Raw genomic sequence first — 26,413 nt, forward strand, 5'->3', positions numbered from 1 at the left:
TTTTTTTAGAAATCAATTTCACCATGGTCATTACCTTAGACTGCAATTCGAATAACTGCATGCTCACTCTCACACTCCAGAGCTATCTTCCCCATAGAGACCAGTTTGTATTTGAAACCAAGGTTGGTGCCTCAAAAAAAGAAGAATTTTTTTTATATAAGAATGATTGAAATAGCTAATTTCTTCTTCCTTCTTGTTTCATAGCTCTTTAATTTCGAGTCAGGAGAAAATGAAGAGCAATTGGCTCTTGAAACTCACCTTAATGGTTCTATGTGCAAAATGGCTCCCGTGGCGTTTTGCGAATTCAGTTTGGACGACTTGATTCCTGATTCAAACTATTCTCTGGAGATTCAGCCATCACTGTACGGAGAAAAAATGCCTCATGTTTTCACAAGGCATTTTTATACGCTCTCAGGTAAATTTAGCTGTTATCGTCATTTTAATTTTCACAAACAAAAACATTCTCCTCTATTTATGAAAAAATCAAACCTTCTGGAAGGAGTATTTTTAAATTCATTACTTTCTTGCTTCCTCCGGATTTTCTCGTTTAAATAGAAAACTTTCTCGTTTAATAGAAAAGAGTTCAACCAATGATGAGATTTCAATCCTCCGCATCGTCATTAGCGTCGCTGTGTCGGTTGCATTGGTGGTGTTAATTGTTATCGCACTTGTGACGATTTGTGTTGTTCGCTCCTGCAACAGGTAACGATTGTCATCTGCTTTTGTTCTCGTGGCTGTCGAATATGAAGTAACGTTTTTTTATTCGGTAAATTTTATTCACAAAAAAAAACTAATAATTAATGTTAGAGATAACTGTAAATGGCAAAGTTTTGAGAATAATTTTGAGCAAAAATAACATAGGATTGTTAAAACAAAAATAAATATTCTTGAATGTTTCTGCAATGTTTTACTTAACTTGTTTTAATTGAAAATAAAGTCCAAGCGAGCCAATGTTAGTCAAAAGGATGTTACAAAATCCTATTAACTTGGAAGTGAGCAATTTATTGGAACACATTTTCAAATCATCCGCTGATTTTAACACAGGATAGTTGGTAGCAGGGGCGGATCTAGGATTTTCTCGAGGGGGGGGGGGGGGGCGGATTTTCAAAAAAATTTCCAAAAATTTAACGACCTTTTTTTTAGGTTGACCAAATTGATTTTTCGAGCTCTCCCAAAGCACTGTGTTTGCCACTACTTTGGCCAAATTTTCTGCGCTGCAGGCAAATTTTTGAAAAAACATTTTTGAAAAAACAGGCACTTTTTGAAAAATTTTGACAAAAAAAATGCGTTTTATTTTGGCGCGCGCTCCCCCTCAAAGTTAGTATATACTGGTGCCGACGGCGCCTTTAGAAAAATTTTAGAGTCAGTTGGCCAAAAATGGGTTTCTGAAAAAGTATCAAAGGGGGGACCCTTTGGGTCGGCAGGGGGTCGAATCCCTGAGAGGAGGCCGAATCCCTGAGAGGTAATGGAGACAAACAGATTTTCTATCAAGACATATTGTTTTGAAACCCATGTCAAAATTGAACGTGTTTTAATTTCCGGCGTCCAAGGACTCAATCTGCACTTAAGGTGTGAAACATGCTTTTGCGCACAAAAAAGACGACATAGGTCATAAATTATTTCTACTATTTGATATTGGTCAGAACAAAGCTGCTTTTTGGTATAAAATTTATCATTTTTCTATTTTTTTTTGTTTGTTAAGTTCGAAATAACAATGATAAAATAATTGAAAAAAAAATTAAAAAACAGTATCAAAGTATCTCACAATCCTATGCAAGCAGTTAGCCAACAATTTATATCTCCTGACTTGATATTTGCTGTTAAAGTCACAACACCGAGGCTGCTGAGAAACCAGTAACTGAATACGACAGTCCAGACTTCCAGTTAGTACAATTTTTTTTTGCATGTTAGACCACTGAAAGAGGCAAACAGCGTTGAATGGAAAGACTTCTGCCCCTTTTTGCTAGAGTTCCGATCCAATGTTAAAATCAGGTATAATTAGAGATAAAAAAAGTTAAACATCCCAAGAAAGATCAAATCATGAGTGGTATCAGTCAAAAACTAACTGAATGAATTCAAAAATCAGCTAGTCAAGCATTTATCAGTAGTATATGTCGGGTAGATTCAGCCGGGGAAGGGGGGGTTGAAGAACCACTTGTAATAACACAGGCTATAGACTATCCGGTCCTCAACCTATGTATTAACATAGGGAATAGATTTCCCAATGTAATAAGATAGGGAATAGGTTTCCCAATGTATTAAGACGCCAAATTTCAGATGGTAACTTTCAGATTGTAAGCTTTTTTCGGCGCTCGAATTTCCCATGTATTAGGATATTGTATAGATTTCCCTATGTATAAGACTTATTAATAGAAATTCATTGTATTAAATTAGGGAATAGATTTCCCAATGTTTCAGGATAGGGAATAGAATTGGTAAGGTTTCAGTGTGATGGTACGAGAACGGAAAGAAAAACGTTATTTTTCCGGATTTTGTTTAAAATGTCTAGTTTTTCGCAAAAAATCTTGGCGCGCGTTACCTAATTGGTAATTACCATTGATTTTTTTTTGTATAGATTGTGGAATGAAGGTATTATGTTTGTTTGGTTCAAGACACGATAAGATTTGATATAATTTAAGTTAATAAATGTTTTATTAGATGATGTTAATCTTCTAAAAAGTGCTCTATATACTTGGAAGTGCTCAATAAAACTTCAAGACACGATAAGATTTGATATAATTTGACCTATTAACTACTTTAGTAGATGATGTTAATCTTTTGAAAAGTGCTCTTTATACCTGCACTACGCTAAAACCTAATTGAAACGCAGCTGAAATTTAAAAAATACTCGGAAAAATTGTCAAATTTTAAAATTTGAAAACTGTTACATACAAGTCATCAAATTAGACTCAGCATCTGTCCGAAACTTTTCTTTTTTAAGCTCTATATCTAACTTGCTAATAACTTTATGTCCTAGAGGTTAACTTTAGTGTAAACAACATCAGTTCAAAGAACTAGTTTTAATATTAATTTTGAAATGTTGGTGACAGTTTCAACGATTTGAATCTTCAGAAATGGACTTTTATTTAAAATTAATCAAAGTTAATTTGAAGGAGACAACTTTAAAACTTTGATATAAAAATCCAAACTAATAAAGTAAAGTGTGACTTCTGAGCAATATTCAATTTTCTGCTAATTTATCATAAACAATTGTTTTATCCAGGTTTTTATCTTCGCTATCATCCTAGGAGCGTATATGAAACAGATTTGGAGGAATGTTCTATGTCGAACTTCGAAAAGTATATGTTTCCTAAAGAAATTTATGGATATGTACACTTTTCTAAAAATCTGAAGTTGTTCCACACCTTCATCAGTTCTTGTCATCTTTAAGCCCTGATGTTTTTCAAAACTATTTCTACAGCAGAGCTTTGTAGTAGTTTTTCTTTGACAATTCAAGTAAATATATAATTAGTAGGCATAATTTTGGCTACTACTCTATCTCCTTTTTCCTACAGAACAAGAAATGAAATACTAAATGAACTTTTTATGAAAAAATTGTATCAATTCACCGATCATTTTCATATCCAAATTAATTTTAAATTATCTTCCATAATTTCACTTAACTCATTTAAGTAAACGATAGAAATAAAAACACAATAAAAATTTTAAGATGTCTATACTTGAGTGTTTTGACTTTCGATTCTTTCTTAGACTATTATACCTAATCTAAAACCAAGAACAATTTTTCAAAAAATAACCAATAAGTGAAATGATTTTCATTATTATTTTTCTGTCAAATCAAAAATAACATATTTTTGGTTTCTGCTTGATCTACCTCCTCCAAATTCTAGTGTTTTCCAATACAATTTGAAAAAAACTTTGCTCAATATATGATTTTAAATGGAAACTGTATCATTTGAACGAACGCTCTCTAATCCAAATCAAACTAGGCATCAAAAGATTCCTTTTTTTTCTGAGAAATTCTGAACCAGATTACTATATATTCTTCTGTTATTCCTTATGTTTTTGAAGTGACTTTTAGTCCAGAGTTATACAATTTTCAATCTTGAAATTCTAGCAAGACTTCCCAATTTTCTCGTTTATTCGTCAATTGATAATACTTTTCTGAAATCGTAGGAAAGCGATAGAAATAACTAGGATTCTCACTGCCTTCAACATTCTGTTAAAAAACACGGTTCTCCATGAACGTGATCAACGACTATAATCTACGAAACTTATAAATTGATAGCTACGCAGAACAATTCAGTAAGTCGACATTTTATAAAAATCATGTACTTTTTTAGTAAGAAGTTTTGTCAAATACGTTTCGACTGAGTAGTTCGTAGAATAAATTTTTACTACAATTTAAAATCACTGATTTGCTGTAAAAAAAATCTACTGTTTCAGCTATTACTGTAGAATAAAAATTGGATCAATTTATTTTGAAAATTTCACAACAATTTGAACTCGATTGTCAGAAAATACTTTGTTCCAATTCTTTTCAGTTTTGTTTAAAATTCAGTATTTCCTGGTTTTTGTTGATTTTTTTTCCATAACTTGAGTTTTCGATTGGTTACAGCAATTGAAGATACTTGTTAGAAAAAGGAAAAACATTACAGTTTGTTGAGTGTCTTAAATTAAGCTCATTTTTATAGTAGTAATTTTACTTGATTTCAAGAAAACAATGTAGATGTAAAAGTGGGAAAACTCTATCATTTATATGAAAATTTTTGACTCGGATTTGTGTTTACTTCAAGGAAAATAGCCTTAAATTATCTGAATTTTCATGAAACTTTACTTAATTCATCAAATGAAAACAAACCTTCTGATAATTTACACATAAGTACCAATACTTGATGGTTTTTATGTTAAAGTTTTCCTTAAGCTTTAACTTCAATTAAATTTCCATTCGATTTTGTCAAAAAACTTTAACTTAAGATTTTCTTGGTTTCTGATTGAGCTACCTTTTTCCAATTAAATCCAATTTGAACCGAAACTTACTCGAAAAATGAAAGTTATATGTGAATTTGTATCATTTCAAAGATTGTTTATTTTTTTACGATGCGAAGTTTTCACCAAAAAATCCACTTGCAAAGAAGCGTCGGAGAGGACTTTTTTTATCCAAAATAACTTTATGTTCTTGCTTTATCTTTAACGTATATAGTGAATTTACAGTGCATTTCTAGGTATTTTATTATCTGGATAAGGTCTAACAAAATGGTTTTTATGTTGAATTTTTCCTCAAGCTATAACTTAAGTTAAATTTTCATTTGATTTTGTCAAAAAACTTCAACTTAATCTTTCTTGGTTTCTGGTTGATCTACCGTTTTCCAATTGAAGCAATTTTGAACCAAATACTCGAAAAAGGAAACTTATATGTAATTTTGTATAATTTCAAAGATCGTTTGTTTTTTTTCCGATGCAAAGTTTGCACCAAAAAATCCATTTGCAATGAAGCTTCGGTGAGGACTTTTCTGATCCAAATAACTGTACGTTCTTGCCTCAAACTTAATTTTTGAAGTGAAATTCCAGTGCACTTTTAAAAAATTTAATATCTGGAAATGTTCAAAATCCAATAAAATTATCAAATTCTTATCTTTTTGTCATCGTCAGTTATCAAAAACAGTAGGAAATTATTTTTTTTTGATTCATAAGACACCCTTTGTCTGCCTAACAATGCACTACTCCGTGGACTTAATCCAAGAATTAATTTAGAATGATTATATAATTAAAGCTAGGCAAAACGAACCAATTAGTCTATATTTCATAATTATCCCTTATTTTGTTACAAATTTTGGATAAAAACGTATTCATTTTTTATTTACTTTTACAGCAAGTTCAAAACAACACAATCCTGTAGACAAGCAACAATTGCAATTCTCACTCTTGATTAAAAAATTTGGATTACTTTCCAATATGATTTTCAAGATAATTTGAACCTGATTATTTCTCAAGTTTCTTTTATCATCAATCGGAACCTTTGAATAAAAGCATAAATGAACAATTGAGAAATGCGTTGAACTTAATTCGTACGATTTGTTAGAATCAAAGGATGTCACAATTCTATACAAGCAGCTATCAAACAGTTGTTTTTATATCTCCCGACTTGATTTTTTCTAATAAAGTTACAACGCGAAAAACTAACTGAATGGTTTGGAAAATCAGCTAGTCATGCGACTATCAGGAGTATTTGTCGGGTAGATTCAGCCGGAAGGGGAGTGAAGACCTCTATGTAATAATACTGGCTAGAGTCTATCCGGTCTTCAACTTATGTATTAACATAGGGAATAGATTTCCCAATGTAAAAAGATAGGGAATAGGTTTCCCATTGTATTAAGATATCAAGTTTCAGATGGTAAGTTTCAGATTGTAAGTATTTTTTGGCGCCCAAATTTTTCATGTCTTAAGTGGTGTATAGATTTCCCTATGTATAAGGATAAGTAATAGAAATTCATTGTATTAAAATAGGGAAAAGTTTTACCAATGTATTAACATAGGAAATATAATTGCTAAGGTTTCAGTGTGATGGTAAAAGAATGGAAAGAAAAACGGTATTTTTCCGGATTTTGTGTCAAAATGTCCAGTATTTTGCAAAAATCTCGACCCACGTTACCTAATTGGTAATTATCCTTGGTTTCTTACCTTTAGATTGTGGAATGAAGGGTTATGTTTATTTGGTTTGAGACACGATAAGATTTGATATAAATTGACCTATTAATTATTTTATTAGATGATGTTAGTCTTCCAAAAAGTGCACTATGTACCTGCACTACGCTACAACCTAATTGAAATGCAGCTGCAATTTTAAAAAAAACTCGAAAAAATTGTTACTTACAAGTCATCCAATTAGACTCAGCATCTGTCCGAAACTATTCTTTTTACGCTCTATATCCAATTTGCTACTAACTTTCTGTCCTGGAGGTGAATTTTAGTGTAAAAAACTTCAGTTCGAAGAATTAGTTTTATTATGAATTTTGAAGTTTTGACCGTTTCCATGATTCGAATCTTCAGAATTGGATAGTTATTAAAATTTAATCAAAATTCATTTGTAGGAGAATTAAAAGGTGATTTCTGCGAAAATTATTCATTTTTCTGCTCTTTTACCATAAACACTTGTTTTATCCAAGTTTTTATCTTAGTTATCAACCTAGGTTCGTATATGAAACAGACTTTGAGGAACTTTTTATGTCAAATTTCAAATTTTTTTTTTTATTTTTTAAAAACTGGTGGATGCGTACACTTTCTTAATAATCTGAAGTGGTTCTACATGTTCATCAGTTCTTGTCATCAATGAGCCAAATAATTAAAATTAATTCTAAAGCAGAGCTTTTTGGTAATTTTTCTTTGACAATTCAAAAAAATTTATAATTTGAACGCATATTTTTGGTTACTACTTTATCTAATTTCCTCTAACAGAACAATAAATTAAAAACTAGAAAAACATTTTAATGGAAAAATTGTATCAACTAACCGATCATTTTTCATCTTCAAATTAATTTCAAAGGAAATATGCGTGAAAACTGTACGCTTTCCATAATTTCAACAAACAAACTCATTTAAGGAAAAGTGAGAGTTTTGACTTTCAATTTTTTCTTAGAACATCATTCTTAACTTAAAACCAAGATAGTATTTTTCGAATTTCACCGAAAAATGAAATAATTTTTAACATATTTTTCTACCTTCTCCCAATTCGCGTGTTTTCCCATACAATTTGAATAACATTCGGCTCACAATTTGATTTTTGGATAAAAAACAGTATCGTTTGAGCAAACATTCTCTAATCCAAAGAAAAATTAGCAGCAAAAGACCCTTTTTTAGTAAAAAAATTTCTCAACCAGATTAAAGTATAATTTTCCGTTTTTCCTTATGTTTTTGAAGTGACTTTTAAATCAGAGTTATATAATTTTTAATCTGGAAATTCTAGCAAATGCATCCCAGCTTTGTCTTTTATTCGTGAATTGATAAATACTTTTCTAAATTTGTTGGAAAACGATAGAAAAAACTCTGATTCTCAAAAACCTTCAAAAGACTGCTTAAAAACACGGTACTCCATGAACGTACTCAAAGTCTTTAAACTACGAAACTTATAAAACGACAGCAAGGCAAAACAATTCATTAAGTGGATTTTTTTTTATAAAAACAGGTATTTTTTATTAAAAAACTTCAGTGAATACGTTTCGAATCAATGTTTCCTAGTATACTATTTTACAGCAAATTAACACCACCGATCTGCTGTAAAAATTTTTCTACTTCAGTTACTACTGTGAAGTGAAAAAAAATCTGGATCAATTTACATTGAGAATTTTTCCAAAAATTGAACTCGATTGTCAGAATGTAGATATATTTCAATTTTTTTCATATTTGTTTAAAAATCTGTATTTCATTCTTTGTTTTCAGTTTTTTCCATAATTTGAGTTTTTGATTGTTTACAGCAATTGAACACACTTATGGAATTATTTTTGCCTGACTTCAAAAAAACAATGTAGATGCTTTAGTGGGAAAACTCTATCATTTAATTGGAAAGTTTTGACTCGAAGTTGTGTTTACTTCATTGAAAATAGCCTTGAAACGTCTGAATTTTCATGTATTTTACTTCGTTCATCAAATGATAACAAAATTTCGATAATTTACACATAAGCACATAAGTACCGATACTTGATGGTTTTTATGTTGAAATTTTCCTTAAGCTATAACTTAAATTAAATTTTCATTTGATTTTGTCAAAAAGTTTCAACTTAAGTCTTTCTTGGTTTCTGATTGATCTACCGATAATAATTTAAGCTCATTTCGTTTTATAGGAGTTTTTTACTTGATTTCAAGAAAACAATGTAGATGTAAAAGTGGGAAAACTCTATCATTTATATGAAAATTTTTCGCTCATGTGGTTGTGTTTACTTCAGTGAAAATAGCCTTCAAACCTCTGAATTTTCATGTATTTTACTTCGTCTATCAAATGATAACAAAATTTCTGACAATTTACTCATAATTACCGATATCTGATGGTTTTTTTGTTGAGTATTCCTTACGTAATAACTTATAATCTGAATTGAAGCAAAATGATCTCAAAACCTTAAAAAATACTTGAAATTTCCATTTTTTTTTAAACTTCAACTTAGACCTTTCTTGGTTTCTGCTTGATCTACTCTTTTCCAATTGAATCCTTTTTGAAAAAAAAACTAATCAAAAATTGAAATTTACATGTAAATTTGTATCATTTCAAAGATCGTTAAATTTTTCCAATGCAAAGTTTTCACCAAAAAATCCACATGCAAAGAAGCGTCGGAGAGCACTTTTTTGATCCAAACAACTAAATGTTCTTGCTTTATCTTTAAATTAAATAGTGAATTTACAGTGCTTTTCTAGGTAATTTATTATCTGGAATTGTTCAAGATCTAACAAAATTATCCAAGTTTTCATCTTTTTGTCATCGTTCGTTTTCGAAAACAGTAAAAACAAAACATTATGTTTGATGCATAAGCCACCATTATCTGCTTGAAAATGCACTACTCTATGGACTCAAACAAAACACTAATTTAGGAATGATAGCTAAGCAAACCGAACCAAGTAGTCGATGTTTCATCAACTACTTTTGTTACAATTTTTAAGAAATACTCAACCAATTATTAGTTCATAATTTGTACTTTTAGAGCAAATTTAAAACAACAAAACAAAAACCCCGTAGGCATGCAACCATTGCAATTCTCACTGTAAATTAAAAACTTTTGGATAAATTTCCAATAAGACTTTGACGATAATTTAAATCTGTTGATCGCTCGAGTTTGTTTTATCATCAATCAAAACCGTTGAACAACAGCATAATTGAACATGCGTTGAGTTTGTTTCATACCATTTATTAGAATCATTCATGTCAAATTTATCAAACTATTAGAAATTTGTACAGATTTCTCATTTTTTCAGGTTATAATGGCTCATTAAAAACCTTTTTTCAGGGCAATTTGTTCTATGTTTTCATATATTTTTTAAAAATGTACCTTGGAGGTTTTTAAGCGTTTTTTCCATCAACTTGAACAACATAATTTTGACAAGGGTAATGTTTCTTCTTGGAATGAATATTCAATTCCTCGCTGCTATATGTAAGAAAAAATTCATTGGGTTACTTTAAAACTCCACAGGTTTTACAATGTTTGATGCCTATTGACGGGTGTAACATCTACCACACTCATTTTTTCAATTCTATTCCTTGAAGACAATTCAATAAATAAGAAAGTAATTGAGAACAGATAGGAAAAGAAGAAGGTCCTACAAAAATTCAGTTTTTCCTTATGTTTTTGAAGTGACTTTTAAATCAGAGTTAAATAATTTCAATCTGGAAGTTCTAGTAAAAGACTCCAAGTTTTGTCTGTAATTTGTCAATTGATAAAAATTTTTCTAAAATCGTTGAAAAACGATAGAAAAAACTGAAAACTATGATCTTCAAAAGCCTTCAAAAGTCTGCCTAAAAACACGGTACTCCATGAACGTATTTTAAGACAAAAAACTACGAAACTTATAAGATGATAGCTGGAAAAACAATTCAGTAAGTTGATGTATTGAAAAAGCTTTAGCGAATACGTTTTGAATCAATATTTCCTAGTATACAGTTTTACTGCAAATTCATACCACCGATTTGCTGTAATAATTATTCTATTTCAGTTACTACTGTAGGTTAAAAAGATCTGGACCAATTTACATTGAGAATTTCACCAAAATTTCAACTCGATTGTCAGAAAGTTGATATATTTCAAAAATTTTTCGATTTTGTTTAAAATTCTGTATTTCTTTGTTTTCTTTCAGTTTTTTCCATAATTTAAGTTTTTGATTGGTTACAGCCAATGAAGACACTTGCTAGGAAAAGGAAAACCATTTCTTTTTATAGAATTGTTTTTGCTTGATTTCAGTAAAACAGTATAGATGTTTAAGTGGGAAAACTGAAAATTTTTGACTCGGAGTTGTGTTTACATCATTGAAAATAGCCTTTAAACCTCTGAACTTTTATGTATTTTACTTCATTCATCAAATAAAAACGAAATTTGGGATACTTTACGCATAAGTACCGATATTTGATGGTTTTTATGTTGAAATTTTTCTTAAGCTAAAACTTATAATCTGAATTGAAACGAAATGAACTAAAAACCTTAAAAAACAATTTGAACTTCCTTTTTACTTTCCTCTTAAATTTTCAACTTAGACCTTTTTTTGGTTTCTGCTTGATCTACCGTTTTCCAATTGAATCCTCTTCTAACAAAAAATTACTCAAAAAATGAAGATCGTTTATGATTCCGATGCAAAGATTGTATCAAAAACCCTATTTGAATAGAAGCTTCGGAGAGGATTTTTTTGATCCAGATAACTGTATATTCTTGCTTTAACTTTAACTTTTGAAGTGAATTTCCACTGCATTTCTAGGTATTTTATTATCTCGAATTGTTCAAGATCTAAGAAAACTAACCAAACTTTCATCTTTTTTTTCATCGTCAGTTTTCAAAAACAGTAGAAACATCATTAAGTTTGTTTCTTAAAATGCGCTTGATTTGTCTGCTTGAAAATGCGCTACTCTAAGGATTTGAACGAAAACCTTAACTTAAGCAGTTTATATAATGATAGCTAGGAAAAACGAACCAATTAGTCGATGTTTTAAAATTATTCACTACTTTTGTTACAAAATTTTAAGAAATAGGTATCCATTTTTTAGTTCATAATTTGTACTTTTACAGCAAATATAAAACAACAAAAACCCCGTAGGCATAAAACCATTGCAATTCTCACTGTAGATTAAAAACATTTGGATCAAGTTCCAATAAGATTTTCACAATAATTTAAATCATTAATTGTTTTATCATTAATTGAACCCGTTGAACAAAAGCATATCTGAACATGTGTTGAATTTGTTTCGTACTTTTTATTAGAATCAAGCTTTTACCAAAATTTATCAAAGTATTAGAGTTTTGTACAGATTTCTAGATTTTTTCTGGTTATATTTGCTCATTAAAAACATTTTATAGTAACTTGTTCTCTGTTTTCATACCTTTTTTAAAATGTACCATGGAGGTTACCCAGCGTTTTTTCCAACCACTTGAAACATGATTTCGACAAGGGGAAGGCTTCTTCTTGGAATGAATATTCAATTCCTTGCTGCTATATGTAAGAAAAAAATAATTGGGATACTTTAAATTTATATTACTTTTTTTTTTACAGGTTTTACAATGTTTTGATGCCTATTGACGGGTGCAAGATATGAAACCACATTCAAGATATGAAACTATTTCAATTATATTCAGTGATGACATCTCAATAAGTAAGGAAGTAATTGATAACAAATGGGAGAATTAAAAAGTCCCACAATTTTAAGTAGAAGAATTACACTAATTTTCAATCGTCCCAAGAATTGATTAAAAGTAAGTTAACAGTCATGCAAGCTTCTTGCCGTTTTTATTTCAACGTGACGGAAAATCAGAATTTGCTTCATCATATTTAGTGCAGCTAAATTAAAATCAATCAATCAAGAATTATGCCTTACTTATCGCGGAACTCTCAGAACTTTGATAAAAACGAACACAATCGAGTTTTACTTTTCAAGGATTTTTCAAAAGTTTTGATATCAACCATTCAGAGTCGAGCTTTACTCAATTTGGGTTTTTCATTAGTTTCAATATCAACCCATCAGAATGAGGCAGTGTTTATTAAAAAATTATTAGATATTTTGATGTCAACCAATCGGAGTCAAAACTTTTTTATCATGGATACTTCAAATTTTTGACAACAACCAATCCATTTGGAGTTTTTTGAATCAAGGATTTTTCAATACTTTTGAGTTCAATCAATCAGAATCAAGCTTTTCTTATTTGGGAACTTTCAAAAATTTTAAATCAAAAAAAAAGAATAGAGTTTAATTTATCAAGGATTACTCTATAGTTTTGATGTCAAATAAATAGAATCAAGCTTTTTTATCTTGGAAATTTCGAAAAATTTGATATGAACCAATCAGAATCGAGTTTTACTTGTCTTGAGTTTTTCAATAGTTTTGATATTAACCAATCAGAATCAAGTAGTAGTTTTCACAAACTATTAGATGTTTTGATTTCAATCAATCAGAATTAAACTTTACTTATTATGCAAGTTTTAACGAGTTTGATGGCAACTAATAAAAAATGAGTTTTTCTCTTTTTTAAAAAAGTTATCACTTTTGACAAAAACTAACAGTACAAAGTATTCACAGATATGATTTTATTAGAATAATAGAACGGTTTTGTGTAGGTTTTGGGTAAGACACTCGGAGACTATTAAAATGGTTTAGTGTAAAAAATTTCAAAACAATAGCATCGATTCACTCAAAAACAATTTATCACCTTTTCTTAAATTTTTTTATTTTAAAGGATTTTCCATTTGTTTGTCATTTATTTTTTAAGAAGTCAATCTAAGTCTTCTATTTGAAAACTTTGTTCATAAGCCTGGAATTACTCTTCTGATTCGAGAAAACATATTTATACTAAATTAATGGGTTCCAGTACAACAAAAAGCTATCGAGATCCTCTTCAGCGTCATCACTCCATCATTCTTATTTTTTCGAAGACAATTAGCTTTGAAATCTGATAAATATCTATTTCAAACTTTGAGAGTTTTTTTGATAATGAAATTTTTCTAGCTAAATTACACGTCTACTGTTGAAAAAAATTTGACAATTTTTTACTTTTTTTCTAAGTGTTTCGTGTTAAGAAATATAACAATTTGTTTTATTTTCCTCTGTTTAGCATCTGACTTGTTTTGATGTAGTCAATCAAAAAATCGAAATTGCTCGAAAATGAATCACAGTGATCAGTCAAATAGAAAAATTTGAAAAATTGCGCGAGTTTTTTTCAATTAAATTTAAGTTTTTGTTTGCTATAAAGTTGAAGTAAAAGAGTTTTCACCTTAATTTAGATGGAAACAGCAGAACACATATGAAATTTTTTGAACAAACACTGGAAAATCAACTGATATTCGCTTAATGCGTTCAGTTAGTTTTGACTCGATTATTTGTTTTGCCAGAAATATTCTGAAAAATCCAAGGTTGTATTTCTAAATAGACACTTCAGTCAGAAAAAAAACATTTCAATTACCGAAAAAAAAGCATTCCAAAGCATTGCTGAGCTTTACAATTATCAACAAACAAAAATTCTCCCTAATTTTGGGAAATTTCTTTGAAATCATTCAAAGTAGAATTGACATAGGCAACTTGCTTCAACCCTTCATTTTTCTTTGCAGTGAAGAGTCGAATCTGAGTGTAGGGTGGATTGTTCATGCTGCTCTTCTCGATTTTGAAACACACCCTTCTCATATCGTATGATGCTATTTCATATATTCTATTGCAGATGTCGAGTACCATTTCCATAATTGATTCTTTACCAGATAGGCTTCACATATACATTGAAGTACAAGCGTTTCAGCATCAAGAACAACAGTATTCCTTGTTGATGATGTTTTTTCTCCTTCTTTTTCACCAAGGTTGGTTTTTCGAGTTGCCCCAACTCATTTTTCTCAAAAAAATGGAAGCAGGGTTCAAAATGAATGTTCCCCTTACAGGGTTTTTGGAACCGAGCAAATCGCCCAATTCTTTTTGTGACTTTTTGAAATTTCAATGTGATTGGGACCACTGACTTTTCTTGAGTGCATTTTAAATAGAAGCGCAAACTGATCAGATCAGTGGAAATGAAAGAAATATTTTTGAGATTAAATGAAAAACGAAGTAAACAGTATGAGTCATCATAATTTCCATATATGAAAGTAGCACCAAGAATTGAATGTTTTGTACAAAAATTACAAATATGGAAATTGTGTAGGCCTTATTGATCCTACATAAATCCACCATTCTCTGCAAAAAATTCTTGTTATGGATGGCCGCTGCTATGTGTTAAGCTCTTGTTAGCTTTTGTTCAGATTATAAGGAAAAATCAAATGGTGTTTCTCTTTTGAACAAGTTTTACGAAAACCACATGGTAACCCAAGTTCTTTATGTCTCTACTCACAACTGTCTATGTTCTTTGAAGAATAGTAATTTTTATTTGGTTTCAATTGCAGAATCATTTAGCCAATATTTGCAGAGAATAGATGAAAAGAATTATATATATCAAGAAAATGACTGTCGTTACACTTTGTTCAAACAAAGATTCTATTCAAGTATTGTTACATCAGGTTACTGCAGAATTTCAACATATTTGACGACGGAAAGGAGCTTAGCGTTGCGAAGAAACGACAAAATTGGAAAAATTCACGAGACAATATCTAATTTCTTATCAAAAACTTGCTTCCACATAAACTCTTGGTTCAGAGTTTCTGGGCAGAATTGGAAAAGTTCAAAGCACAAAATCAGAATCTGATTTGTTCAAGATTAATGATTGTTTTAATTATTGTTGTTGTTGTTGTTAGCCCACGCGGGTCGGGTTGGGCTCTTCTGTCTCCAGGTCAAGGAACTTAGCAACCTCTACCGGCCGAAGCCACAGGTCTGCTGGGGTGAGTGGGGAGGGGTTTTGGGAGCAGTTGAAAAGGTGACATGGTGTGTGGGGTGCAAGGGAACAGGTTGGGCAAAGGTGGGAGATGGAGCTGTCGAGGCGGGATAGGTAAGTATTAAGGAGCCGGCTGTAGCCAGACCGGAGTTGGGAGAGAAAATGACTGTCGTTACACTTTGTTCAAACAAAGATTCTATTCAAGTATTGTTACATCAGGTTACTCCAGAATTTCAACATATTTGACGACGGAAAGGAGCTTAGCGTTGCGAAGAAACGACAAAATTGGAAAAATTCACGAGACAATATCTAATTTCTTATCAAAAACTTGCTTCCACATAAACTCTTGGTTCAGAGTTTCTGGGCAGAATTGTAAAAGTTCAAAGCACAAAATCAGAATCTGATTTGTTCAAGATTAATGATTGTTTTAATTATTGTTGTTGTTGTTGTTAGCCCACGCGGGTCGGGTTGGGCTCTTCTGTCTCCAGGTCAAGGAACTTAGCAACCTCTACCGGCCGAAGCCACAGGTCTGCTGGGGTGAGTGGGGAGGGGTTTTGGGAGCAGTTGAAAAGGTGACATGTTGTGTGGGGGGCAAGGGAACAGGTTGGGCAAAGGTGGTAGATGGAGCTGTCGAGGCGAGATAGGTAAGTATTAAGGAGCCGGCTGTAGCCAGACCGGAGTTGGGAGAGCTTACAGCGAGTGGGACGTGGGAGAGATTTTTCAGAGGGGTCAATCTTTGGGGGAGGGATACAAATAACTTTAGACGGAGGGGTTTCGGCTAGGAACTTGGTTACAAGGGAGGTATGGTTGTCTTTTAAAATTGGTTTGTAGTAGTTAAAAATAAAAGTGGAGACTTCGTCTCGGTCGTCCAGAACTAGAGGTTGGTTTGCGTAGACTGAAAAGTCGGTTAAAATTTTCTGGGTGTCTTCTTTGAAGCAGCTTATAATTGAGGGGCGAAGTAGACGGGGAGGAGGGGGATGTGAATGTATAAAATTAATGGGATGGTGGGAACGATAGGTAGAGATAAAAAAATTGAGATGACAGAAGGGTATGGTGGTCTTTGACCGTTAGGATTTCAGATTCACTGTGCAGGTGAGCAGTGGAACTCATTAGATTTGATCCAGTAACAACGCGAAGGGATTGGTTTTGGGCAACCTGCAGGCAATTTATGGAGGTGTTACTTGATGCGTGGGACCATGCGGGGGCTGCATAGTCAAGTATGGGGCGAATTAAAGCTTTAAAAGTTAGGAGGAGGGTTTCTTTGGAGTGACCCCAGGTTGATCCTGCTAATGCCTTCAGGATTCCGATCCTGCGTCTGGCCTTTTCAGCGGATTGTTTGCAGTGAGTGGCAAAACAAAGTGTTGGATCAAATGTCACCCCTAAGATTGTTGGATTTTTGTTTAGGGGTAGCGCCTCGTTATTTAAAAGAACACTAGGTGTTTTATTAAATTCTTTGTTATAAGAGGAGAAAAGTGTAACTGATCCTTTAGAGGACGCAAAACTTAGTTTTAATTATTGTCATGGTTTTGTGCATAGTGATTATGTCTCTAAAAATTCTCCTAGTAGTTTGCCCTGTTACGTCTTTAAGAATTAAGCTTTGGATCAGGAAAATTTAATTCCGATAAAAAAAACCCAATTTAAAAAACTGAAATTTTTTTTTAAAAGTGTAATAACTAAGTTTGAATTAAAAACTGAGTTAACTTTCGAGTTCGTTGTAACTTTCTTATTCATGTGCCACAATTTTGATTGAGTTTGTTCTTTAGAATTTGTTCCGAAAACCTAATCGACCAAATGTTTGATGCACATTGCTAGATTTTAAAAAAGTTTAGAAATTTCTAATCAGTAATCTGGAAGGTCTTTAAATCAATTTCTACGAGCTAAAGTGTAGATTATAATATTTAGAAGATTCTAGAAGTGAATGAGTCATGACTTCATTTTCTCTGTGGACTTCCTTTTTTTGCCTAAATAATTCAAAAGACACCTTCATTGATCTGTCGAGGATCATGTCAGACTCTCGGATCAGCTTTTTATAATATCTTTTCTTTTGAAAATTGAATATTTGTTATAAGAATCTTGTCAAAATTAAAATTTTTCCAGCTTAAGCAACTTTTACCATATAAAACTATGTAGTTTGGACGCGCGTGAAAACAAAAATTAAGATTCCAACAATTTAACTTTGGTTCTCAAGCAAAAATGTATCGTAAAAAATTTTGATCTTATTGCTAAGAAGTTTTCTATGTTGATGACTCGGACCGCTATTAAATTTGTTAATACGTTAGTTTTTTGTTGTTTTTGATCAACAGTAATGCAAAATTAAATTTCTAGTTAATTAAATTTTGAACAAAAGTTAATAAAACGTACTTACTAACAGTGCAAAAAAAAACAAATTATTTTTTTGTCAAGACGCAAAAAATGATTCAATTATTTCGACAATATTTCAAAAACTTTTATTTTTTTCACAAGGTGCGAAATTGTTTCAATTGGATCAACAGGATGCAAAAAAAAATAAATCACTTTTTTTACAAATTGCGAAAAGTGTTTCCAATTTTTGACAAGGCGGAAAAAATGATGAGGTGTTTCTACTTTAGTGCAAACTTTTTGTGTTTTCTCTGTCATGTGTACAGAAAATTTTTTTGATATGTGTGCAAACGTTTTATCGCTGACTTGTTTCGTGTTCTAAATATTTTCAATCAGTTGGTGGTTTTACCCAGAACTACTCATCCACTATTCTCACAGTTGAAAGGAATAAGAAAAAAGATAATAATTTTTAAAAGATGAAAGAATTGACCAGCAACAACTATTGACAAAAAAAATTAATCAAAGAGCTGTCAAGAGTTCTGAAGGTTCTCTATAGATCGCAGAGCTGCTCGAAATTGTAGTGGTGGTTGAGGTGGGGTGTTTTGAGGCCTTGTTTCGGAGAACCCCTCATCTTCGTCTATTGCGATGAGAGTTTCGGCAAATCCCATCTCTTCTTCCCAAGGAGACAGGAAGGCCGTGACTGGTTGAGCCTTATATCTAGAGTCAGGAATCTATGGGTAGTCCACTCCCACATGCTCAGACACTTCCTTCATCCTTGTCATAGTTTCAAGATGGTTCTCTGTGATGGGTATTTGCATCATACGCTGTTCGTTGAAGTCCCTTCGCATCAACTCCACCATGTGCCAGACTTGGATTGAGATGTCCATTGGTGTCAAAAAAATTCAAGAGACTGTTTCTTGCAATTGAATTTGTAGCAGATCAGGCGAAGTTTCTGTACATGAGGTTGCTGTTTTGCGTTGAGAAGATCATTTTGAGCAATAAGTTGAGTGAAAGATACAGTATATAAACAAGAATTATGACTAATTTAGAGCTGAGGGAGGAAATAATTGACTGTGGTTAAGTTGAAATTAAAAAGGTTAAAGCTCAGAGCGGAGGTAGTTGACGGTAGTTAACTTGAAAACAAAACGATTTTGAGTTAAGAGTCGGGGATTACTTCAACTCAAATCTGTGGGTTTAACCAATCGGAAGAGATTTTCCTGACTTGGTCTGTAGTTGTTTCCAATCAATTTTCAGCTCCCTTCATATTAAGTTGTATCCAATCAAAAAGAAGTTGCGTTTTAGAAAAATTTTGACATTGTCCTTACCTATCACTAAAACTGTTCAAATTTACCTTCAAAAGACTTAAATCTTACAAAAAAAAACACAAAGGAAATTGCAACTACAAGTGTCCACAGGTTGTTTGGTCTAAAAATAAGAAATAACGCCGATATGAGTAACACAAGCAAAAAAATTATAACAAGTAGCATCTCTGAAAGTTTTCTCATCAAGTCAATTGATTTTTTTGTATATGATCAAAGAAAAACTGTCGATTGTTTAGTAGATAGTCAAGTTCTTTGATTTTGATATGAATTTGAGAGATAGGTTGAAGTTGATGATTTTTTCATTGCAAATCTCTAAAAACTGATTCCAAACCTGATCAGGCAGGATTTTGAACTTTAAGAACCCTTAAAAAATGGACGAATAAAGATCCTTGTTTGGAAATTTTGACAAATGTGAGAAATGGGTAGGGGATAAAAGGAGTCTTGGATAAATTATTATACGATTTTTTGATCATTTTCAAGTTTTCGAGAAAAACAATTCTTCCTTCCTTGTCAGGTGTATTTCAGCCATTATTTTAAAGCTCTGATACTCAATACATGATTCAAGAGTTAACTCTTTGATTGAGAAAGTTTCTCTAAAGAGATTTTTAATTAGTCGGATAACTCTATTTTGTACAATAAAACTTTCAAAAAGTGGTGAAAAAAGTTAGAGTCAGCATCTATTTCATTAATAATAAAGTCATTTTAAAAATATTTGTTTTTTCTTGTAAAGTAGCTCAAAAAAATTCAATTGTTTTTGATTGACATTTTTCGAAAAAGGTTATACGATTAAGTTTTTAAGAAACGAATAAAAAGTTCAATTTTAGAAAACACTGGACTCTGATTGGTTGATCTTGAACAAATAGTGCTAAGAAACAATGCTCAATTCTGATTAGTTGATTTTCCCTGAGCAAAATCAAATAAAAGTTATTTCAGTCTGATTTTTATACAACAAAAGCAAACGCTCTATTTTTTTATAACTACTTGAAATTAATTTCAATTACTCTGAACAGTTCCATGTAAGTATGAAAAAACTATTTAATGATTTTGGACCCTGTAAATCTCCTATTTTTTAGGTACCATGTACCTTGAATTAGTTTAGTTACAGGCTAAATCTCTTTTTTTAAAGCCCAACATCGCAAAAATTGTGTGCAGGGAGTTATTTCCTTCCGGAATGTAATACTGCACTTACAACCAGCAAGAATTGATTTTCCTTACGAGTAAGAAGCACGTAAAGTAATCCCAAAATCAACAAAATGTGTATCGTGTGAGAAAGAATTACCGAGCTATCAATGACTTCAACAACATTGCAGAAAACAAATGGCTTGAAAACGAGTGATTCTTTTGCTGTTTTGAATAAAATCGTGGAAAACGAGGAGGATTGTGATCAGCTACGACACTTCTTGACAGATATCGAGATGGAAAACAGGCACCACAAGGTATTCAACTTTCAACTCTGCAAACAAGAAGCTAATCTAGTTAACAAAAAAACAGGATAAAGTCTTTGAAACACTTGGTTGTGCAGCAAACATCAAAATTGCTTTGAATTTGTGTTACTTAATATAAAAGCCTGTTAAAATCTTTGTTTCAACTTTCAGGAAAAAAAAACTTTGTGATAAATCTATGCTGCTTTGGGCTTTGTACTAAAGCAGACTTGACGACTATTCAGAACAAGGCCAAGGAGCAAGATTTTCGGTACAAAAGAGAGTCGAAATACTAAATGGCAATTCAAATTGATCAGAAATGTGACCATTTTTGCCGCCTTACTCAAAAACGTACCCAAGTGATGTCCAGATTCAGTGATTCCCGAACCACTTCAGAAGAGTCACCATGTTAATTGTTTGATTTTGGATCAAAACGCAAAACAACCATACAATGCCAGTTTTTGTTTGTTTCGAGCGCTTACAGTTCTTTTGGATGGAACAATTAGTCTTAAAACATCCACCTTCAAGATCCTAAATGAAATTCTTGAAAAATCTGTATGTGATCACAAACTGTTTCGTTGAGTTTCGATGGATAATCTGCCAATAGTTGAAGATGTAATAGAGAAAAACACTTTCATCTAGGATATAGACATTGAAGTTGGAGTCTTCGTAGGATAATTAGCTCATCAGAATATCGGTAAATACGAGAATACAGAGAAGCTTCTACGATACATCTACCACATTATTTATGTTCATAAAACCGATAACTTCCTCAATTTTTTACGCTGTCCAACTTGCGACACATTTTTCACAATGTGTCATCACTTGATAAACTCAGGTTATAAAGATCCACAATTCCTCATTCCTGAATTTGCTGCAAACTTGGAATTGTTGAAGGAAAAAACGTCGAAATGCGATCAAAGTTTTTGGAAATTGAAAGCAACATTTAAAAATGGATACATCCAATTTTCAGCCTTCACAACGAACGACGAAACTTCAAAAAAAGTGAAACAAGTGAGTGTGAAGACGAATGTATCGAGGACGAGGAAGAAACAGACGCATCGACTCACTTTCTCAGGTTTGAAAAAAACCAATTGATTGACTTGATGCAACATGTAGAGAAATACATTAATACTCCACCATTATTTGGATTCAACGGTGGCCGGTATGATATAAACCTCATTAAGTTAGACCTCAATTCAATCTTCAGTCATCAAGAAAGCCAACGATTTTAATTCCTTCAAATTTGGAGACATTCAACTTCTGGACATTGTGAATTTTTTGGGTGGAGCTACTTTTTAGTCTCTTTTCTAAAAGCTTAGAAAGCCGGTAAGATGAAATAATTTATGCCATACGAGAGGTTTGATACTCCCAAAAGCTTGATGAACACCAACTACCCTCGTATGATGACTTTTACAGCAAACTGAGAATAGCAACCCTGTCGATAAAGAGTTTGATGATAATCAAAAACTTCTCAACACTGCGATAACTGAAAAGTCAGCAATAAAAAAATTTCGGTTGAAAAGCAAACCACCCCAGGGACTGAAAAACTACAACTATCTGAAATTTATCTGGGAACAGGAAACGATGTCAGCATTCCGCAGTTTTCTACAGTGATATAACAAAAAAGATTTCGTTCCTACCCTTCAAGTTATGCGGAAAATGATTGAACTTTAGCAGGTCAAAGGGATAGACATGCTATAAGTTCAGCTGCACAATGCCGAATCAAGCGAACATCTGTCCACACAAGTCAACCTACTATAAATTTTACCCATTCTTTTCGTGCGATAAGGAATTGCTTGAAAAGGCAGCAAGATATCACCGGTGGACCCTCTGTTTTTTCACAAGGAAAGCAGTAATAAACGAGGCGTTAATCAAAAACTAAACAACCTGTGTATATCAATCATTGCGATTGATGCCAGTCAACTCTATCGTTATTCCATGGGTCAGGATATTCCCATAGGCTTGCATTTGAGATAGGGACAAAAATGAAGAAATAAAAAAAATTAGGGCAAGGCAAAATCGAATTTGTACGTTTAAAAATAGAATCATGTCTTTTTTTCAAGCATCCAGACCTCCAGGCAAACTTGAGAATTACTGCACTACGGGATAACAGAATAGAATGATTGCTTCAGTGTTGATGGTTATTGCAACCTTTGTTTATGTAGCACTGGGTTGTTATTTCCACTTTTGTCCATGTCAGGAAGCTACACCAAGCCTAACTGATGATGACATCAAAAGAAGAGCCATGAAAAGAGAAATGAACGAGCTTCGAAAAGATTACATTCGAGAAAAAGGATACTCCTTTGAAGAAATGGGGGAGTGTAGTTGTTGGGATCAATTTAAAAACAATCTCAACGTAAAAAATCATGTTAGAGAAAACTTTCCCTTCAAAAGACTTCTAACTTCCAATTAACTACTGCAAAAAATTAGAAATGACAAAAAATTTGAATGCATGCAATGTGATCTGAGTATTCCAGATAATAAAAGCAAAGTTCTCCAACTTCCCTCCTATTTTCAAAAATATTGATGTTACCAGAAACAACATTGGGGAATATATGATGACATATTCGGATAAAACTATTTCTTAAAACAACCGCAACGAATGTTGATATCGAGCTTCAAATTAACCAGCGGAATTTTTTTATTACCACTTTTTAATTTTTACTTCTTTAATTTTTACAATCTTGAACTAAAGTGTACTAAAATTCATCGATTTGTACGATACACACCGCTTAAAGTATTCAAGAGTTTCATTCATCCTGTTGTTGATGCTAGGCCACTCGATGATGAAAATTCATTATATGGTGTGTTAGCAGAAACGATGATTTTGCTAGGAAACAGTTGCTACGATTACCAAACATTGGACATATCACAAAAAAAAACAAAAACAAAATATACTGGAGTCGAGAAAACCCATAAAGCTATTAATAACAGTTCACCAAGAGACTCAATATCGTAGCTAAAGTTTTGTAAGAAGTGGTGCTTGTTAAGTCTACTATAGAGCATCGTGGACCAAATTTAGTAGGATTCTTTATACAACAGTATGTCAAGTTGAGAATGTTGGAGCTGTATTATAAATTTTTCTATCAATTTTGCGACGTCAACAAATTTGAAGAACTCGAAGCGAATACAGATTCCCCCTCTTTGGCTTTGGCAGATGACGATTTAGTTGAATGTATCGTTCCCAGCAAGCGAATAGAAAAAAATTAACAGCAAATCAAAGACTGACGATTTCAGAGCAGATGCGAAAAACAACTTTTTCCTCCTTACTTGCTGCGCTAAACATATGAAACATGACAAGAGAGAACCAGGATTGTTCATGGATGAGTTGAAATGCTCACAAATTAGGTGCCTGTGTAATAAAACTTTTGAATAATGAATAAAAATTTAGCAGTAAAGTATTGGGCTCTTTTTCCTTTTCCCCCCACCTCACTCAAATATGATCTTTATGCTCTAACGAGTGATTTGACAAGGTTATTTATGAAGACCAAATATGTTTGTCATAGCCTATTAAGTCTGCATGTCAATTTTCAAAGGGAGGGAAAAAGAGCCAAGTATTGTGAACAAACGTGCATTGAAACACTCTGGAGATGGCCCGATGGCAAAGTATCGACAAGTACTGGACAAGGCAGTGAGTTTGATGTCAACTAATAGAGGATTTAAAACTATGCAGTTGCCACTTTTTAAAGAAAAAAAAACAGCTATTTTTACCCTAAACGGGAAGCTGAATTTGATGGAATGCAAACTAAACCTCTAATTTGTAAGAGTTTATGTTGTAAAATTGTAAATGATACTGTAAATTTGTACATGTTCTCTTTGACTTAATTTTTTTGAACAAATTGTTTGCGTTTAGGTTGACAATTTATTGTCTTTTGATTAAGAAAACGTTTAGAATCTCAACCATCGGCATAATCGGGAGCCAAAAATTTTTTCTCGAAATTTACTATTTTACCATCTGAAACCTATAACTTAAAACCAATGATAGTTACCAATTAGTTAACCCGCGCCGAGATTTTTGCGAAGAAACTAGACATTTCTACACAATATCCACAAAAATACCGTTTTTCTTACCATTCTCTTACCATCACACTGACACCTTACCAGTTCTATTCAATATCTCAATACATTGGGAAACATTTTCCCTATCTTAATACAATGTATTTCTATTACTAATCCTTATACATAGGGAAATCTATTTACTACCCTAATACATGGGAAATTCGGGCGCCGAAAAGAACTTACCATTTGAAACTTGGTATCTTAGTACATTGAGAAACCTATTCCCTATCTTAATACTTTGGTAAATCTATTCCCTATTTAATACATATAGTGAAGACCGGATAGCCGACAGCCCCCCGGATAAAACTACCCCACATATACTACTATTAATTTAAATCCCGGACCAAGGGTGTGGTCTTATGATCAGACTGTTTTTTGGACTACATTAGATAATTTTAGATAGCCAAGAGTAAAGTTCTTGCAGACCGATTAGCAGGTGCCGATTTGGTGCGGGTTGGTCTGTATGTGTTACAGTCCCCCAGAGTTTTGACCACCTGCCGACCCAAAGGCTGACCTAAAGTTTTAACCCTTGGTACCGCGTTAAGACAATTTTTTTTGGCTGATTGATTTTGCTACATCGCTCATTAACAGTTGGGGAAAATATTAGTGTTACAGCGCTAGATTTTAATCCGTGGACAATCTTAAACTGCATATGAATGTACATGAATACGTTTTATTACAGTTTCTTGGACTTCTTTAATTAGGAATTACGACTATACAGAGGCAATGGCGGACAACGAGACCGATAATGCGGAGAACCCCTATAACGAGTACAGGGCTGCAGGTAATTCTGAAGAACCATCCGTGGTTTGCAACCCAGTGATGATCAGCGGCATAGAGAGCCACTATGAGATGAGGGAACCCACATTGGACTAGTGCCATTGAAACAACAATGCGTAGAACTGGGGAACTTGGGTTCAGATTACATTAATCAAAAATCTGATGCTGACACACTGTAGCTTTGATGGAATGAGTAGCTCAAATTTGTCACAAACAAATTTTTTAGTTTCGATTTTCAAAATTAAATACCAAAATTACATACAAACTTGTATTACTAAAAATTTGTATAATTGTATAATACAACTAGTTAAGATAAAATTACAAATATGTTTTTCTTTCAAAGCTTTGGTAGAGCACATTTTTGTAGAGAGGTTCGTTTATTTTGTGTTCGTTTCAAATTCGTTTCACTTCGAAATCATTGTTCGAAACAGTTTTCAGACTCCAAATGTAGACACCATAGCAATTCTTTCACCATAGCAGTGCATAAACAACGAACTGACAAAATTTACGATAAATTAAAATAGAAAAGTCACCAAAAGCTTTGTTTTTTGTTGGAGCTGATGTTTTTATGGATCTAAGAGTAGCAAAAACTAAATGAAATAGCAACAGATTGCCATCTCAACGAACGAAATGAAGGACGCCGACCAGGGGCGGATCTAGAGTTTTTTCGAGGGGGGCTGATTTTCGAGGGGGGCTGAAAAAAACTTCAAAAACTTTGTCGACCTTTGTTTAGTCGAACAATTTGATATCTGAGGTTTCAAAAATCACTATAAAAATGGCGTTTCTAGGCACTTTTTGGAAAGTTTCGACCAAAAAAAAATGAGTTTTTTCGTCGCTCGCTCCCCCCCCCCCCCCCCCCCCTCAAAATTAGTATGATTTGGTGTCAAAGGTGCCTTTAGAAAAGTTTTGGGGTCAGTCAGTCAAAAATGGATATCTCAAAATAGTACAAAAAGGAACTCACCATCCCGCCCGCACCGCCCCCCCCCAAAAAAAAATCCGCTGGTGACTACAACTCCAATGGAAGTTTCGAGATCACTGTAACTCATAAACA

General features: G+C 32.6%; 1 protein-coding gene across 1 annotated transcript; it reads left to right on the plus strand.

The window, feature by feature from the left end:
- The first annotated feature begins 313 nt into the window (after window positions 1–313).
- Window positions 314–25,565, plus strand: LOC134855386 (uncharacterized). The gene is made up of 4 exons (XM_063871891.1): window positions 314–415; window positions 576–702; window positions 1,827–1,883; window positions 25,287–25,565. The coding sequence occupies exons 1-4, from the start codon at window positions 376–378 to the stop codon at window positions 25,456–25,458; spliced, it is 396 nt and encodes a 131-aa protein (XP_063727961.1). The 5' UTR covers window positions 314–375; the 3' UTR covers window positions 25,459–25,565.
- The last annotated feature ends 848 nt before the right edge of the window (window positions 25,566–26,413 follow it).

This window comes from Symsagittifera roscoffensis, chromosome 10, assembly GCF_963678635.1.
Source record: "Symsagittifera roscoffensis chromosome 10, txSymRosc1.1, whole genome shotgun sequence".
In the NCBI taxonomy this organism is placed as follows: Eukaryota; Metazoa; Xenacoelomorpha; order Acoela; family Convolutidae; genus Symsagittifera; species Symsagittifera roscoffensis.

What these genes read in the sequence shown, in the direction of transcription:
- LOC134855386 (XM_063871891.1), top strand. Translation starts at nt 376, where the DNA reads ATGCCTCATGTTTTCACAAGGCATTTTTATACGCTCTCAG. An exon ending in GTTGTTCGCTCCTGCAACAG is followed by an intron (nt 703 to 1,826) that starts GTAACGATTGTC and finishes TTGCTGTTAAAG; the next exon opens with TCACAACACCGAGGCTGCTG. An exon ending in TACGACAGTCCAGACTTCCA is followed by an intron (nt 1,884 to 25,286) that starts GTTAGTACAATT and finishes TTCTTTAATTAG; the next exon opens with GAATTACGACTATACAGAGG.